At 41.4% G+C, this 19,615-nt stretch overlaps 1 protein-coding gene across 1 annotated transcript in view; it reads left to right on the top strand.

The window, feature by feature from the left end:
• LHCGR (luteinizing hormone/choriogonadotropin receptor) overlaps window positions 1-16,910 on the top strand; it is a 55,299-nt gene extending 38,389 nt beyond the window's left edge. Inside the window, exons 8-11 of the mRNA XM_058551274.1 lie at window positions 3,286-3,360; window positions 7,196-7,381; window positions 10,685-10,765; window positions 15,398-16,910. Of these exons, the coding sequence (XP_058407257.1) occupies window positions 3,286-3,360; window positions 7,196-7,381; window positions 10,685-10,765; window positions 15,398-16,550 (1,495 nt within the window). The 3' untranslated portion in view covers window positions 16,551-16,910. The remainder of the gene's footprint in view (window positions 1-3,285; window positions 3,361-7,195; window positions 7,382-10,684; window positions 10,766-15,397) is intronic.
• Window positions 16,911-19,615: the final 2,705 nt, after the last annotated feature.

Consider the following 19,615-nt stretch of genomic DNA (forward strand, 5'->3'; position numbering starts at 1 on the left):
TAGAGAAAGCCTTGTGCGAGTCGACTTTGAGCTGGGCCTAACTTGGACAGGCAAAGACAGAAGGAAAATGCATTATGGGCAGAGGACAACAAAAAGAATGGCCCGGAGGAGGAAGCAGGGGATGTGTTCATAGACCAGCAAATAGTGCCTTTTAGAAAATTCTAGATGTGGGTTAGGGACAAAGCAGGAAGGGTCTTAGATACCAGAGTAAAGAATTGGGACTCTCTACTGTAGAAAATGAGAAGCCATTGAAAGTTCTGGGATGGGAAGTGTGGGGGGGTGCTTAAGGAGGGATCATCTGTCAGCAGGGCAGACAGAGGGTTGGAAGGGGCAGGCCACGGCTAGAGACACAGAGGCTGGGGTTATCTGAATAGAGAGGTTGGCTGAAGTCCTTTGTGACTGACGTCACCTGGACAAGGGAGGAAAATAAGAGGACTGAATATGTAATTTGGGGAAAATGAGAGATGAGGAAGAGAAGCCAGAGCAAAAACAAACAGAGGTGAGAGGAAAACCAGCAGATACATCCTTGGGAGGTCAGGGAAAATAGGACTTCAGGAGGGGGGGCCTTGGTTGGCAGTGTCTCAGCTGCTTCAGAGATGCCAAAATGGATGTGATCTTTGAAGACTCCAATTAGTCAGGATTCTGTATTCCCAATATCTCAATGTTGTAAGAAAGAGGAAACCAAGAACACAAATCAGTTTACCAAGAACACAAATCAATTTCATTCATTTATTCATTCAACAAACATTTATTAAGCATCACCAATATATTCGGCACTGTGTTAGGTGCTGGGTCTGCAATGGTAGAGTGGAGTCTCTGCCCTCACAAAGTTTCTGTTCTAGCAGAAGAGACAGACAAAAAGGCAAGTAATAAATGAATTTATTGCAGGTAGTGATATATACTCTGAAGGAAATAACTGGTTACTGAGATCTGCGAGAGTACAGGGGGGTGACTGACTTTAGGTGAGGTGCTCGGGGTTAGCCTCCCCAAGGATATGATATTTAGGCTACACCTAAAGGATGACAAGGAGTCCACCATGGCAGTAGTGAGGGGAAGAGTGTTACAGAAAGAGGGAGCAGCATATGCAAAGGTCCTGAGTTGGGAAAGAAAAGAAATTGATAAGCTCCAGGAATTGAGAAGAAGCCAGTGTGGCTGGAGGGTCATCAGCAAGGGGAAGACTGGTATGAGGTAAACCTGGAGCTGGAGCAGGAGCGCATCGTGCAGAACTGATGGGCCCTGGAAAGGAGTCTGAATTCTCTTCTAAGGGCAAGTAGACCCACTGAGGATTTAAGCAGAGATGGGGGAGTAGTTTTCAAAACTGTCACGCAAAATTTTCAAACTATACATTCAGCCCAGTTTCTGACATCTTCCTCATAAATAGGCCTGTCCAAAGTTGTTCAGAACAATTACACCAAAGCCCTGCAAAGTTCTCAAACACACTGCTTACTAAGGCAGGACAGGGCGGAGAGGAGCAGCACCAGAGGGCTCCTCTCAGACACCTCCAGGCCTTCGAGAGTCAGTCCCTACTCTTCCCAGAGCACCCTAGTTAGGATAGGTTTGGGTGGAGTTTGGGGGTTCTCCCACTGTGCCTTAAAAAGTCATCCTGCCTGTGCTTCTCACATCTGGAGGGCCATGCCACTTGGAAGAGTTCCCAAAAGGGACCCCCAGGAAAATGTGGTAGTTGAATTTATTTTTGACCAAGTTACATAATGCAGAGTTAGCAGTACACAGAAAGATTAGAGTTTTAATAAAACATGAGAAATGCTCTGTCATGAAATTTGAACAATTAATTTGACCTGGCTGATAGGATTATTTGCTCACAGAGCCTGGTTTCAACAAGTTATGACCATATACCGGAACATAATTAAAACAAACCAAATCAGGAAGAAGAGCCATGGAGGTTCAGGAAGGAAAATTTTTTTTGATTTAGATTTTAAACAGCAATTGACTCTGACAACCTCACCTCTTTGAAAGTAGAGATACACCCAGGGGATGGGGCAATGTGAGACTGACGGGTGCATTCTGATGACAGGGCTGAGGGATTCCAAGGAAAGCGCTTAGTAGAAGCATGTGGAAAACAGCCACCCAGGGAGTGAGATGCAGGGGCTTTTGCAGTTTTTAAATGGCAGGTGTGATGTGGAGACATCCAGAAGGACCATAAAGAAGATGTAAAGCTATGAGATGAGCCAGGTAATTACCTAGGCATCCTGCAGGGGAAGGGGAATGGGTGTTGGTGTATTTGTTTTGTCCTGTAACACTGTAACGGTGGTGCGGAAGAATCATGTTCCCATGCTCGAAATCATCAACAATGGAGATACTCTGTGCCCACTGTCCAGGGTTTTCCAGAATGTTCTTTGAGTCACCACTCGTCTCTTACTAGAAGAAAGTGCTCAAAAGAAGGCTGGCAGGACTGAGCCCAGGGCTTCCTCTCCCATCTCCCTTGTCCACCCAGAGAAGGGCCTGTGCTTGCAGACACCAGCATCAGGGCCCTGACAGGAGGCTGCTCTGCAGGACCAGGCTGAGCTGTTCCTGAGCAGTTTGCCTTGAGCTGCTTTGAGCTAAAAGAAACAGAAGCCCTCAGGTAGCCACTGCCCATAGCAGCTTTGGCTTCTGCCACAGTCTTAGGAGCAGTGGCCCTCAATCATTTTGTTTCCAAACACACACACCTGGCGATGATCACACACACAGCACAGACCCGTGGGGCACCCAGGGTATGGGGCAATTTTCTACACAGGCTGTACTTCCTCCCTGTTCTCACCAACTGAGAAATGCGTATCTGAAAGAAAAAGACTGCACTTAATGTGATGAAAGGGGTAACTTTGCATGGACCCCACTTTTTAAGTAAAATATTTGCAAACTCCATTATGTTACTGTTAACAAACTGTGACCTCCAAGGTCAGGGCAGCTGCGAGCCTGACGCAGGGCAGGCTGCCCTCCACCCTCGGCCTTGAACACTGGAGCAGCATTCTCGTGCTTGCCCAGCTGTCTGGCAGTAAACTTTCATAACTCCAGGACAGGAGGGGCTGACTACTTTTAGTTGTGGGACAAAGGGTTCCACCGAGTAGGGGGAAACCGCAGAGGAAATGTGAGGCCGAACATGTACTTCGGCAATTTCACAATTCGCCGAGCACTCGCATGTCTTTTTTCCACTTTACCTACAGCCCTGTCTTGTGCCCTCCGACCCTGAGACCATGCATACAGGCTGGTCCAAACGTGTGTGGACACAGCGATGACTGGTTACACATGAGGTGCAAACTCCACTAAGGACACTGTCCTTCCCCACAGGGAGCTAAAGGAAAATGCGCAGCTGGAGAAGATGCACAATGGAGCCTTCCAGGGGGCCACAGGGCCTAGCATCTTGTGAGTACGTGGTGCTGCCTCCCCTCCCTACCAAGTGCACCCCAACAGGCCTGCTTAGGGTGTCCAGCCACATCGTCCCCAGCCTGGTTTGTGGGGCATCAGCCTCTGCATATGACAGGCCTGCCAATAAAGCACCACAAACTAGGGGGCTTAAACAATAGAAATTTATTGTCTCACAGTTCTAGAGGCTATACATCCAAAATCAAGGTGTCAGCAGAGTTGGTTCCTTCTAAGGGCTGTGAGGGAAGGCTCTGTTCCAGGCACTCTCCTTGCTGCTGGTAGTTCCTCTGGTTGTGGCGGTATGACTCCAGTCTTCACATGGCATTCTCTGTGTGTGCGCATCTGTCTCCAAATTTCCCTCTTTTTATAAGGATATCATATTGGATTAGGGTCCATCCTAATGAGCTCATTTTAACTTAATTACTTCTGTAAAGACCCTATTTATAAAGAAGGTCATATTCTGAGGCACTGAGGGTTAGGAGTTCAACATATGAATGTAGGGAGACACAATTCAACCTATGACACCAAATATGGAGGGCCGCCTCATGTGCTGCCCACCTGGCACCCACTCACGGCAGTCCAAGTCCAGAGGTCTGACTTGCCCAGGCTCTTAGCTGGACAGAGCTGAGCTGCTGTGTGTCAGGCCTTCCAAGTGTGCAAGGAGCGGAGCCAAGGTCCCTCAGTTAATGGGAGTTGAGTGTAAGGACACGTGGGAAAAGTAAGGGGAACAGCAAATTAAATCAGTCGTCTCCTGACAAAGCCCTGGGAAGCCTGGAACATCCTACAGGAAACAACTGTAGCTGCCATCAGGCCTCAGGGAGAAATGCACGGGGTTCCAGACACTCTGCAGCTCTAATGTGGGGTGACCTCAGCACCCTCCACAGAGGCACTGGCCCATTACTCCCTACTCTAGTATGCTCTTACTCATGCATTCAACAAGCATTGACTGAACACATCCTGTTCACCAGGCACCATGCTGGAGAGGCAGTGGTGAGCAAAGCAGTTCTGGTCCCTGCTCCCAAAGACATTATAGTCATGTAGGGGAGACAACAATAAACAGGCAAAGCAATAAGCAGGCATGTAATTTTAAAATGAGAAAAGTGTTAGAAAGATAGTGATCAGTGTAACTCAGTTCATTTGTTTGTTTATTCATTCATCATTTATCAAATAACTACTTTACAGGTCCATACTGTGTGCTAGGCATTGGATCAGGCATCAGAGAAACAGCAGAGAATAAAAAAAGACAAACGACTCTGCCTTCATAGAACAGGGGAAGACAGACAAGGATCAAATAAGTAAATAAAATATGTAGTATGCCAGATGGTCTTGGTTGTGGAGGATAAAAATTCAGTTGGTTGGAGAAAAGGAGTTCTAGGGAGGGGAAGTTGCCATTTTAAAGAGGATGGTCAGAGAAGACTATCCTGAAAAAGTGTCATTTAAGCAAACATCTGAAAGAAGTGAGGGAGCAAGTGATGTGGATATCAGCTGGAAGAGAATTCCAGGCAGAGGGAACAGCAAAAGCAAAAGCCCTGAGGCTGGAACTTGCGTATCTGAAGAACTGAAAGAGGCCAGTGCGGCAGAGTGAGCAAAGAGGAGAGTTCTAGAACATAAGGACAGAGAGGTTGCAGAGAACCAGGTCATGAAGGGCCTTGTGGCTATTATAAGGACTTTGCCTGTTCTCTAAGTAAGATGAGAAGGCTTTAGGGTTTTGAGCAGGGGAAAGAATGAACGGACCCAGTTATTCTTTATATCCTAGCTCCTGCCAGAATCAACTTATGATTCTGCCCTACTTTCTATCTCCCACCATTATAAACTCCAAACTCTATCTACTTCTTAGCTCTTGCCACTATGAACTCCTAACTATCTCTTCCTAACTCCCATCCACTATCACCTCTTGACTCTGTCTTCTTCCTACCCCCCACAACCAACCCCTGACTTATCTAGTTCCTAGCTCCCACCACTATCAACTCCTGACTTCATCGACTTCCCAGCTCCTGCCACTATCCATTCTGACTCTGTCTACTTCTTATTTCCTGCCACCATCAACCCCTGACTCTTTCTACTTCCTAACTCCCACCACTAAAACTCCTGACCTTCTCCACGTCATAACTTCTGCCACTGTCAATCCTAGCTCTTTCTACTCTCCACTCAACCTCATGACTTCTGCTTACTTATGGCTTCCACTACCTCATGGCTCCTGCCTACTGCTTTCTCTGCTGTCTCTCAGCTTCTGCCACCCTACCCTAGGGGTCCCTGCCTACATGTCTCATATTCAAAGTACACCAGACTCAGAATCTTACAGGTTGATTGAATACTCTCCAGTCTATCACACACCGTAGGCAGAGCTCTTACAGGAAGCTGGCCACTGACTTGGCCACTGGACAGCTAAAGAGAGTTGCCTCTGGGCCAGGCACAGGACATGACAGAGTTAGTGTGGTCACAAGGCACCCTGCATGACAGTCCTTACTTGAAGAGCTGCTCGGGCAGCCTGCTTAGAAATTACTGTGAGCGCTGCAGGCACCTACACTGTCTTGTTCAGAACAGTGGGGCCAGACCTAAGTCTCTTACTTCCCAAACAGCTATTCTCATTACACCCCCAGGATTTAAGTGGTGTCCGTTAAGTGTTCCTTCCACCCACACCCCAAAAATATTTCCCCCACTAGTCTGTCACAGAAACTAAAAATCTATTATCAGAGATTCACTTCTTTGTAATGAGACCTTGCCATTTCTAGAATCCTAATTTAAAATATATCCTCACCCCTCCTCCCCAAAAAAACACCCCCCAAGCCTACAAAGAGGCACATTTTCAATCCCTAACACATCTGAGATAATAACTCTAGAAAGCAGAACGAGAACACTGGTTACCTAAATCGACAAGGACACAAAAACAGCAAAAGTCTGCAGCCCCTGAGGCAAATTCTGCTGCCTTGATTTCTCCACTAAGGGCCTACGCTAGTCATCATTCCACGTTGTCAAGTTCACCTGCCCATCAATCAACTATTGATCCCCTCCCAGGTGCTGGACATTAGGTATTGGGGCAGTTTGCTGAGGGGGCTGTGCTGCAGGAAAAGTTTCATGGGGCATCAGAAGCAGCCACTTAGAAGATGGGCAGAATTTTTAAATTCCCACTGACACTAACTTCTCACATTTAACTTGTTTGGGGTTTTCTCGGACAATGCCTCAAGTCTAGAAAAAACGAGGAATTCAGGACCTTATTTACAAAACTTGAGCTTTCCACACAGTTCTGATTTCACGGCCAAGTGTTTGCTTGCTTTGGACTGATCAATCCAGGTTGCCTTACAAGAATGTGCATTCCGCTTCCCAGGTAGATGATGGCCAATGCCACACAGCAGCTCTTAATAGTGTAACCAGCCTGTGCTTCATGAAAACCTACGCTGTAGGGCTTGATCAATCAAAGACCAAGGCATCTGAAGCCCTGAGTATTTTCCCCTGGGGTAGAGCACAAAAGCTGATGTCACTACATGAGCCTGCTGTCTCATAAAGCAAGTAGTTATTTCACTTCTGCTAAGTGGAGAGAGGTAGAGGGAGGGAGAGAGGGAGAAAGGAATTAGGAGAGGGGATAGAGAGAAATGCTAATGAACGTTTGGCAGGTCGAAGGAGCTATATTCAACCTTGAAAAGAATAATGGGGTACACATGAGAAAAAAAAAAAACACTTTGATCCTAATGAGAGTACTGAAATGGAGAATTAGGTTAGAAAGGCAAGATGGAGAAAAGATTCCTCAGAACCTGGAATGATACTATTGTTGAGAGGAGGTTTCATCCTAAGAATCAAAGGTAATAAATAAAAAGCCTTTCTCCTTTTTCTTTTTCAGGGATATTTCTTCCACCAAACTGCAGGCCCTGCCTAGCTATGGGCTGGAGTCCATTCAGACGCTAATTGCCACATCATCCTATTCTCTAAAAAAACTGCCATCAAGAGAAAAATTTACCAATCTCCTAGCTGCCACATTGACTTACCCCAGCCACTGCTGTGCTTTTAGAAACTTGCCAACAAAAGAGTAAGTAAAAAACAAAAGGTAAAGCCTGCCAAGCTGTGGCAGAAACTCAGATTTCAAAATAGTCAGTTGGTTGACAGCTCCCTGCCCCTTGACTCCCTGCCTTCTAGAACAACTCTATAGCCATGGGGCCACTTTGAGATAGACAAGAAGAAAATGAACCATCCTGTTTCCTCCTGGAAACTGATTCCAAATAGTCAATTTACCCTGCAGCTAGAAGACCTTTGTCGCCTACTCTGGGCTAATTGAGTGATAGCCTTAAATTAGGCTGTAATTGCAGTTGCAAAATGGAGTACAAAACTGGCTTCTCAAACATTAATTAGCTCTAATCCCTATCAGAGAGCATCATTTTTAAAGACGGGGGTGGGGGGGGGAAGTACACTCAAGAGGGTAAATATTACCTAACATCTTAATCCTAAATAAAAAATGGACACAAAAGACTACAGGTTTTTGGTTTTGTTTTGTTTTTTAAGCTATTTCTCTCCCAGCAGAAGACCATCTTCCATTTCAGAACAGAATCCTAGCTCCCTAACAATTAGCTTAGTGTAGGAACAGAAAGGGCATGAGCTCCTGGCTGGTTTGTGTCCAGTGGGGGCATCTTACCTATTCAACTGATTCACTTCAATCTAGAATGGAATGGCAGGGTGTGCAGGATTTCATTCTTTCCTTAAGGCATTGTCTTCCAGACTTTTTTGACTGAGATGCATACTAAAAAATACCTGTTTTACATCACAACCCAGTACACATCATATATGTCACTGAAATAAAACAAAGCAATACTTAACTTTTTTACACATGATACACTGATATTTTCTTGCCTGTTTTACTCTATTTTATTTCATATTTGTTTGTTTTTAATGCTATTCTTGATACAATCTATTGTTTTCATAACCCACTAATGGGTCACAACTTACAGCTAGAAAAATATTGCCCTAAAGGGATATTTAGGGCAAAAACATTGCAGCCTAACATGATAATCTCAATCAATTAATTAGATGAAGCACTGAGAGAATGACACTAGGATGCTGCTGTCTTTGTTTAGAATGAACCCATTTATAATTAATCACCCAGCATGTATTATTGTGCACCTGCTCTGTGCCTTGCATGGGTATGTGCAGGTCTATCTGAAGCTTTTCAGGTAACCAAAAAGACAAACCATTCCTATGCTCAGAGAGCCATGCACCATTAACTGAGCTTCAAAGAACATTAACTGAGCACCTACCATGTTTCAACACTGTGCAAAACTCTGAAGATACAAATGAATGAGAGCTCATCCCAAACCTCATAGAGTCATAAACAGCTGTGTGGAGGCAACACACAAGAGAGTCCACATTTAAGTACAATACAGCAAATGTTATGATAGAGCTGAGAACAGAACAGAGTGCTCCAGAAGCACAGAGGAAGAGTTTCTAAATGGCAGCAGGGATTATGGAAGGCTTCCTAAGGAAGTGACTTCTGCTGAGCCCTGAGAAACAGGTAGGAGTTGGCTAGACAGGTGTGGGGAAAAGCATGCCAAGAGGACAAAATAGTTTGTGTGAAGGCACAAAGGCAAGAGACAGTAGGATGAAAGTCACTCAGAGAAACTGAAACAAGAAACTTATGGGTCCATGAAGGAAGATGAACGAGGAGAAGAAATGGGGGAGAGGTGGACTATGATGGGCTCTGAGTGCCAGGCCAAGTTGTTTGGAGGATGAGGAACCACTGAAGAATTTAAAGCAAAACTACTCAAATTTTACAAATTACTTTTGTAAACTATCACTCTGGCAGCAGGGTGGAGGATGGGTTGGAGGTGAGCAAAGCTGGTGAGAGACCAATTAGGAGAATTACACAGACGCTGGTTTATGATAAAGCTGATTCTGGACACCTCCACTTTTGTGGCAAAGAGGTCTCATCCCTTCTGAAATTACTGACATGTAAAAGCTTCAGTTCAGGGGCTTCTTATTCCAGTAAATGAAAGAGACTAGCTCTGGGTTAAAAAAAAAAAAAAAAAAAAAAATGGGGAGGAGGGGGATTATGCAACTGTGGGCCAGTATCAAAGTGAGATGGGAATGTAGCATGCAGAAGTTATCGTGATTGAGATTACAAGCTTTAACTGACTCCCTCTGTATCCCTAAAGCTCCAAACCTTGGATGCTAGTGAGGATGGAGAGCTGAAGCTGGGCCGGTGGAATGTTTGCACAAATTCTGAGTCACCCCTCTGCCCTGCAGCTGCTGAGCCTGGATAACGCACAGCTGCCTGGGCAGATGGCCCCAAAAACCTCCTTGGTATCTGTGATTCAAATTTAAAAAAAGATAGAGTAGATGGAACCCAGTGCTATCATCTGAAGGCCAAGAACAACCACATTTCCTGTTAACTGTACATCGGTTCACACACGCTATCTCTAAGTGTCAGATATAGAGCCAGCATCAAACACATACACACACACAATTTGATCCAAATTTGAAGATTTATAATCCTCTCCCAAAATAACAAGCTGATTAGTTTTTGAATGTGAGACCAGTAGGTCAAATAGTTCTGATATATTCTCCACCTTCCTGCTTTTATACAAAGTCATTCCTACAAGGAACTGTCTTGTTAATATTGGAGAAGAAGAATACAGTTCAGATTGCTTCATTTCTCCTCCCTCCTCAGGAAAGGCTGAGTTTCTCACAGCCTGCTCACTTCTCTTCTGTTTCTTCACCCAGTTTTCCTTTGTGCCTCCCTTTGGTTTCATCTTAGGAATACAAGCCTTCTTTTAATTTTTTGACATTTTCCCCCTTTCCATAGGCTAACCTTCTTAGAGGGAAAGATGGAGGAATGAGGATCACCCACATATATTTCTTCACATAATCAACAAAAGCAGAAAATTCACATAATAAAGTCAGGTCCAGTGTCTTCAAATCCTTACAAAAGTGATTCCCAGTTACAATTCAAAGCCGTGAACTCTGAATGGTTATTTGTTCATCAAGGCCAATGTGGTGAGGAGAGTGGGGAGGAGCAAATCTTAATGTACCAGAAAGGTAGCTTTTAATGAGCATTGAAAAACCCATGATTCAGTGTGACAAATTTAAGTTTTTTCATCTCTAGAGCCCCCACAAAATACTTGGCATTCAGAAGCGTTTTGTCTAAGCTGGAAGCACTCTAATGACAATTCAGAAGCCTGTACTCTCTCCCCAGGAAGCGTTTCAGTTAGGACAATGGTGCAGAACACGACACTGGTGTAATAGGTAAAGAATTTGGATGAACAAAGCATAAATAGACATGATCGGGTTTAGTTTAAAGACCAAAAGCTCAACTGCTTTTTTATTTTCACCTCTTCTCTTTCAGGCAGAATTTTTCATTTTCCATTTTTGAAAACTTTTCCAAACAATGTGAAAGCACAGCAAGGAAAGCAAATAATGAAACCCTGTAAGTATTTGCATGCAAAGAAACTCAGGAAGCCATGTCTCACTCTGTGTGCACCTTATTATTATCAGTGCCAACTATTTTCTTTTGATAGAAGTCTTGGGTGGGGAGATGTTTGCAAAGCATTTTTTAATAGCTTTAAAATGAGAATTTTTCTTTGCAAGTGGTATCCAGTTGGTCAGGTATCTCTTTCAACTGGTTAAAAAAACACTTTAAAAAACATACTTATATGTTCATTCCACAATTATATTAAATTCTCCTCAGAAATTAAAATTTTATTTGCAGGTATTTTGATGTCACTAAAGGCTTATTTAAATCATAGCTTCATTTGTAGGAATTTTTACTAGTCACATGGTCAGCATTCCACAAAGATTAACTGATTTACACACACAGCTTCCAGAAGTAGCCACTTCCTTCAAAGAGACTTAGGCCACCTTGACCACTATGCTCTGGAGCTTAAAATTATTCAGCCTTAATGCCATCACTAACATACACTGGATAGGAGCTATATTTCTGTTCTACCGACTGATTTCTTTAACATTTTTCCTGGCTGCCTTGGCATTTCACATACCTTCAAATATAAAAGAGCATGCCTCAAAAGATAATCCCAGTGTCCCTATGCCACACTTACTGTGATTTAGAAGTTTTATTATTCCCCCATGTGTCCTTCAGGCTACAAACCCAGCTGCCCTTCTAGGATACCCTGCCAATCTCCATTCTCTCTTCTACATCTTTTTTCTCTTTTTTTCCTATCAATCTGCAGGTTATATAGAGGCAGCAGAGTGGTCTGATGGAAGGACTCTGGGCTTTGGGGCTCCTCAGGGTTGGATATGAATCCTTGGCAGTAAGGTTCCTGTAACACTGGGTATCCCTGGACAATACTTATATTTTTTGAGACTTTTTTCCTCATCTGTAAAGGACAGCAGAAATATCACTTGGCTTTCAGAACTTTGAGAGTGAAGGGAGTTGTTGAAGAATGTGCCAGCATCTAGGGTACATTATAAATATTGTACTCTCTCTCCTTCTTTTCCTTTTCTTTCCTTTAGGCCTGACATCATCTGTCCTCCAGTGTTCCTTTTCCTCACTCTTCCCATTCTTCTCTCTTGATAGTCCCTCCATCAGTCACTTTCCACATAACTCTTTTGCAACCATATGGCTTTCTTCTCTCATCAACAGGAAGCCACTTCTGGGTGCAGTCAACGGTAGCACCAAGGGGTGGTTCGACGGAGGGGAGACTTTAGCCCACTCTCAATAATCCTCATCAGCCCCCACCCCAACCTTCCCAAATGAGCATACAATCTTGAGTTTGCTACGCTAACACTTCTTTAAAACCAGTCTCCTAATCTCCAGTATCCCCAAAACTACCTGAAATTAATATATGATCAAAGTAAAAAGAGTGTACTCCCTACAAAAACATTTTTTATGATAAATTCTCTTCCCCCCACTTCCCACCAGATTGCTATTTCTGAGTCCCTGGAGTTTAGAAATTCTAGAGCTAGCCACTAAGCCTTACCTGCTCTCCTCAAGATATGGTGTCCTTACTGCTATGGCTGGCCCATTGTCCTCCTAAAATTCCCGTCTTTTCTCCTTTCTTTGTGCATTGTGACTGGGGCAGTGGTGCTACTGCTGCTGCTTCTTCTGACTCACTATTGCTAAGCCTATGCGAGTCCATTCACATACCCTGCATAGCTTCAGTACTAAAGACAGCTCCGTGCTGGGTTTTGTCAATGAGCATGCAGCTGCCCTCAGGAGCCATCCCAGGACACAAATGTAAGTAGCAGCAGGTAGGTATTTAGCCTAAAGACAAATCACCAAGGAGGAAAGTTGCTCAACATACACCCAGTAGAGCAAAAAATGAAAGGGCAAACTACCAGGGGAGTGTGAGATGGAATATGTTTGACCTCTTATTAATATAAATTTTATTCAGAAATCATGGCAGAATTTTTAGAAGCTTTGAATTAGTGCTTGTAGCAGCTGAAGTCGCTTTGATAAGGGGGAAGGAGTAAGAGAAATTAGGGAAGCAATAGTTGGGAAGTTTTCACCTGATTTCATAAAAGCTATTATTTTATAGGAATCATCCAGGGAACTTGTTTAAAATGCAGATTCCTGGGCTATGTCCCTAAAGAGTTTGATTCAGGGTCTGAAGTAAAGCCAGGAATCTGCATTTTAACAAACACCCTGGTGATTCTGATGGCAGTGGTCCAAGGACCACACTTTGAAAAACACCAACTGAGAGACAGTGAAGTTGAGGAAAGACCCCTGGACGATAGGTATGAGGACCTAGTGCCAGCACTGCCACTCGTGCCTAGTGCTGAGCCACCTTAGGCAAGTCTCTTACCTCCTTTAATCTGTTTCCTTACCATTAAAATGAGAAGTTCAATGATATGGTCTTTAAGGACCTTTCTAATGCTGAGAAATAACCTGTTTTCTTTGGTCATTCTTTATAACCACCACATCTCTTTAAAGATTAAAAAAATAGGTAATTATATTGATGTGCATGAGATGGGGGACAAACAAATGTGCTACTTACATTTAATAATAAAACAGGTGAGGTTCCTAAGCAGTATTCTGTGCACAGCAGCACAGTTCCAAATTGATTTCTACGATATTCTAGCACCTTTTTGGAGTCCTAGGTCATAGATTTCTTTTCCTTCTTTTTTTAAATCTGTGTTCTTTCCCTTCAGTAATTGTATTGCTCAAATATGTCATTTCATCCACTCACTGAATTAGGTACATGCTTCCTTATACAGAACACAAGAAGCTAAGTTTTAAGAGTAGAGAAAAATTCTTTTTTAATGTGTGAGAAACCCTAAGGTTAAATACATATTTGTAATGGCCCTGACAGAAAAATTATGCCCATTTCTCCAGCTCCCAAGATTATATTAGCAGACTGTGGGCAAAGGGAAAATTTGTTGAGCCTCCATGCATCATACTGTCTACACTCATTGTCCCTGTATCCTCTCAATTCCTCTCAGAACCAGGATCACTCTGGTTTATTCATTCCACAAACATTTATTGAGTGGATACTCTGAGGCAAAACTGTGTGAGGCACTGAGATTTCAGAAATAAATAAGACCTAGTCCCCTGGCTTCAAGGAGCTAAAACATTTAAAGAAGACAGACATGCATCATCAATACGGTTTGATGATTACAATAGTACTTAAGTGCAGCCATGGCAGAGAGAAGAGGTGATAACTTCCTCGGAGGTGTAGAACCAAGAAAGGCTTCATAGAGGAGCTTATCTTTAAGGATGAGGAGGAATTCACCAGAGAGATGAGGAGAGGAAGGGAAAAAGAAGAAACAGCACATACAAAGACAGGGGGATCAAACAGCAGAACTTATTCTGAGAGCCACAAGTCATTTCATATGACCAAAGGGAAGGTTGTACAGGGGATTTGCAAGAGATAATTATAAGAATCCCTAACATTCACTGAATACCTAATATGTGTCAGGCATTATTCTAAACATCCTACATATGTTAATGTATTTAATCCTTAGCACAACTCTAATGAGTGAGGTATGATTATTATCCCTAGTTGGCAAATGAAGAACATGAGACAGAGATGTTCAGTAACTTTCCCAGGTTTACACAGCCTGTAAATACTGGAACCTGGGCAGGCTTGCTCCAGAGCCCATGTTCTGAATTGTGCAGCACTACTGCTTCTTAGAGATAAGACTGGAGAAGGAGGCAGAACCCAGATCAAGGAGGGACTTGGAGGTCATCATAAGGGGTCTGGATTTTATCCCATAGCCAATGAGAACCTAGGGAAAATTTGAATTAAGGGATTTTTGCTTAAGAAAGGCCATTCCAGGAGGAACGTATAGATGGACTGAGAGAGGGCTAAAATTGGAGGAAGGATGCCAGGAAGAAAACTAATGTAATTGTCCCATAAGAGAGGATGAAAACCTGAACTCAAGCAGTAGCAGTATGGTTGGGAAGAAGGGAGTGGCAGTTGTGGGACTGTTCCTTCACTAGGGAAGAGTCCCTCTTCAGTCCACTCTCTGAATTTGACTCATACCCCTAAGGAGTATCTATTTTCACCCTTTCTTCCTATTGTCCATGACCATATTCTTCCTCTGCTCCTAGGTTGCTAGTAATCTATCCTTGGTTTGGTTTCTATTTCTCAACTGTGCTGTTTCATTAGCCAAGGACTTAAGTGCAAGCAGGTCGACCAGTAGCTGATGATCCGCAGCAATGCATTCCAATCCCATTTGTGTTCTACCATAGACAAACAGCTTGATAGCAGTTTGGTTGGCAACTAAATGAGATAAATAGCTAAGAAAATGTCAAGAAAGGATTAAGATTTAGCAAGCATATATTGTGTCTCTAAATTTGTTTTCCAAAGAAAATAGTCCTCTGTAAACAGCTTCATTAAGTCTTTACATCAATGTGTAAAGTCTATACATAAAGAACAGTCTAAAGGGCTTTTCATTCCCTTCTTAAGGAACTCCTACATCAATTCAGAGTTCTCAGATAATTTAACAAACAAATGTAAGACTGAGGCTGTTGTGGCTTTGCTTCCTTTTGTTTCTTAGGCTTTAAAAAAACACTAAGGATGATTTTGAACTTTTTTTAATACTCAGACTTATAAAAAATCTCTTAAGTTTACACTGAGCCAAAATCTTCTTCTTACAGTTATTCTGCCATCTTTGCTGAGAGTGAACTGAGTGGCTGGGATTATGACTATGGTTTCTGCTCACCCAAGACACTCCGATGTGCTCCTGAACCAGATGCTTTTAATCCCTGTGAAGATATTATGGGCTATGACTTTCTTAGGGTCCTGATTTGGCTGATTAATATCCTAGCCATCGTGGGAAACGTGACTGTCCTCTTTGTTCTCCTGACCAGTCGTTATAAACTAACAGTGCCTCGTTTTCTCATGTGCAATCTCTCCTTTGCAGACTTTTGCATGGGGCTCTATCTGCTGCTCATTGCCTCAGTTGATTTCCAAACCAAAGGCCAGTATTATAACCATGCCATAGACTGGCAGACAGGGAGTGGGTGTAGTGCTGCTGGCTTTTTCACTGTATTTGCAAGTGAACTTTCTGTCTATACCCTCACAGTCATCACACTAGAAAGATGGCACACCATCACCTATGCTATTCAGCTGGACCAAAAACTGCGATTAAGACATGCCATTCCAATTATGCTTGGAGGATGGCTCTTTTCTACTCTAATTGCTGTGTTGCCCCTTCTGGGTGTCAGCAGTTACATGAAGGTCAGTATTTGCCTCCCCATGGATGTGGAAACCACTCTCTCACAAGTCTACATATTAACCATCCTGATACTCAATGTGGTAGCCTTCCTCATCATTTGTGCTTGCTACATCAAAATTTATTTTGCAGTTCAAAATCCAGAACTGATGGCTACCAACAAAGATACAAAGATTGCTAAGAAAATGGCGGTCCTCATCTTCACCGATTTCACCTGCATGGCACCTATCTCTTTTTTTGCCATTTCAGCTGCCTTCAAAGTGCCCCTCATCACAGTAACCAACTCTAAAGTTTTACTGGTTCTTTTTTATCCTGTCAATTCTTGTGCCAATCCATTTCTGTACGCGATTTTCACAAAGGCATTCCGAAGGGATTTCTTTCTGTTGCTGAGTAAATTTGGCTGCTGTAAACATCGGGCTGAACTTTATAGAAGGAAGGATTTTTCAGCTTATACCTCCAACTGCAAAAATGGCTTACCTGGATCAAATAAGCTTTCCCAGCCTACCTTGAAGTTGACCACATTGCACTGTCAATATACAGCTGTCCCGGACAAGACTTGCTGTAAAGAGTGTTAACTGTTACATCAGTAACCACATTGTTGAATTGTACTTAAATATGTAAACAATTAGCTGTACCAGTAATTTTAACAAAGAGTTGATTTTAGGAAATAATTATTTATTCTTAGGCACACTGGGCAAAAAGAAACCTCTAGCTAGCTCAGAGTGTGGTCCATGACCATTGCCCGTCTAAAAACTATTCTTTTTCATCTAAAAACTTTGTACATGATGACAGACAATGCAAAAGTTGAGAGTGTTTAGAAAATTTATAGTAATTTTGACAGAGTAATTTTGTGTCTGTTGAATATAGTATTAAAAAAGTGAGACAGTATTTTGCATGTCTTTGATTTTTTTTCTCATTTCATCTTTGTAGTAATTTTTATTGCATTTTACAAAAGTGTTAGTCCATAACAGATTTGAAATTTAAAATAACTGGTCCTTTTCCTCAGATAGTTTGAGAAACGTATTCTAGAGATGCACTGTCCAATCTGGTAGCATTTAGCCACATGTAGCTAAATTAAAATTAAAAATGTAGTTTCTAAGTTGCACTAGCCACATTTCAAGTGCTCAACAGCCACACATGACCAGTGGTTATCAAAATGGACAGTACAGATATAGAACATTTTCATCATCACAGAAAGTTCTATTGGATAGTGCTGTTCTAGAGACTGTTATCTATCCCTTGTCTAGGTCCTACTATTTAAAATTTAATGTAAGGTAAGCAACTATAGGCACATTTCAGCCTATTTTCTTGGTTCAGTGTTTAATGTCTAAAGAGCAATGAAACATTAAATAGTAGATTATAAACTCCTTGTGGGTAGAAACCTTGTCTCAGTTTTGTTTCCCTGTCTTCTAGCTCAGGATCTTAGCAATGGTATACAACAAATGTGCTGAATTACACTGAAGTTATGAAATCTATAAATAAAAAACTTTTTTTCCTTTAGGGCCCTATCTATTTAAAAGAAAATATCTGAATATTTAAAAATATTTAACTTTCATCATTCCTATCCTTTGGAGAGTATAGAAAAATATATCCAATATTTGCTAGAAAGCATTTTTTTTATCAGAACCGACTCCTACAGGACAATGAAATTATGGTTTTAATTGCAGTGTTTTTTTGTATGCTCCTTTGGCTTTTTAAAATAAATTTTATTGAAAGCTTATTATATGCCAAACATTTTGATAAGTATTTTATATAATTTAACCCATTTAATCTTCATAGAACTATGATACAGATATTATTATTCACATTTTATAGTAGAGGAAAAACTATGACAATTTGCCCAAGTTCTCAAAACTAGGAAAAGATTCAACTAATAAGATTCAAATTCAAAGTTCTCATTCAGGACCCCAGCATCTTAACCACTGTGTTTTACTGCTCCCCATATTGGTAAACCATAGTCATCCAAAGGTTTAAAATTTGCTCAAAGTTCCTTAAATTTTCCCCAACATTTTATTGTGAATATTTCAAACGTACAGAAAAGTTGAAAGAATTGTATAGTGCACACCCACATGCTTAGATTCAACATTTTACTATATTGGTTTCATTACATATCTATATAATTATCTATCCAGTATTATCTATCCATCCATCATTCCTCATGCATTTTAAAGTAAGTTTCAGATATCAGTACTCATGAACCCTAAACACTTCAGCATGTTTATCATTAAACAAGGTTCAATATTTGTTTACATTTTTAGGAAAAATTTACAAATAGTGAAATGGGAAAATCCTAAGCATATCATTTAACGAGTTTTGAGAAATGCATACACCCACATGACCCAAAAGCTCTATGAAGATATAGAATACTATCACCCTCAGGAAGTTCCCTCAAGTCCCTTCCTAGTTAATCTCTCACCCCCACACTGCAGAGGTAGCAATGATTCTGATTTTTTCTCCATAGATTAGTTTTGCCTGTTCTAGAACTTCATATAAGTGGAATCATACATTACATACTCTTTTGTGTAAGGCTTGTCTGACTCAACACAATATTTTTGCTATTCATCCATGCTGTTGCTTGAATCAGTAGTTCATTCCTTTTCAATGCTGAGTAGTATTCCATTATATGAATATAACACTGTTTTCCATTTTCCTATCAAAGGATATCTGTGCTATTTCCATTTTTAGCTTTTCTTTGACATTTTACTAAATATATAGTCAGAACTATGCTCTCTATACATTTAGTCTGCTTTCAATCTTTACACCATTGTACCAAGTGATTCAAAATCGATTATAAGAGATTATAAACTTGACAAAATGTCTCTTCTCTGTAATGTGTTTTCCACATTTCTTACTTTTCTACTCCATAACTAGTTACTTGTCTTTACTCAGATGCAGTCCTCTCTCATAAGCTAGTGTTCTAGAATCTGTCTCAGTGATATGAGAGAATACTAATTCGTCATATTGCTATATACATATACAATAAACTTTTTGATTTATACATAAATCCCAGAACCAAATCAACTAAGTAAGCAAAAAAGCAGAAAGTAAAACACAAGAAAAAATAAAATACATCCTTGTGGAGAAACTTTACTTAAACTACATACTCTTAAATATTGTTTGAGCACACGGTACTTGTACACATATTCTGAAAATAACTTTTATGGCCTTTTCTACAAATATTGATCTTCATTTTCCACATTATAATTTCAGTATTAATATATAGAGTCATAGTTTACTATCTCCCTCATTCTCATATCCTTTCATCCACTAGGACCTACCAGTTATTCCTTTGAACTGTCTTCCACATCAGTACTTTATTTTACATTTCTCCTGCCACAGGCCATTTCCCTTTACCTCTGGAGTACTACCATATCTCTCTCATTTTAATTCATATCCAATATTTTTCATGTCCACACTCTCATACCCATCACCACTGATTAATCTTCCTAAAACTCTATTTCATCTTATTACATACCCACCAAAAAGCCTCAGCAGTTCATCAGTACCTATGAATTTAAGTTTCAGCTCCTAGCCTAACATTCAAAGAGATCCAGAATCCATCCTCAAATATGCTCACTTGATCTCCTATTTTTCTACGTGAAACAAATTGTTCCATTTACTCTTCCCTAGCCATGCCCTA

This window comes from Diceros bicornis, chromosome 12 (genome assembly GCF_020826845.1).
Source record: "Diceros bicornis minor isolate mBicDic1 chromosome 12, mDicBic1.mat.cur, whole genome shotgun sequence".
Lineage (NCBI taxonomy): Eukaryota > Metazoa > Chordata > Mammalia > Perissodactyla > Rhinocerotidae > Diceros > Diceros bicornis.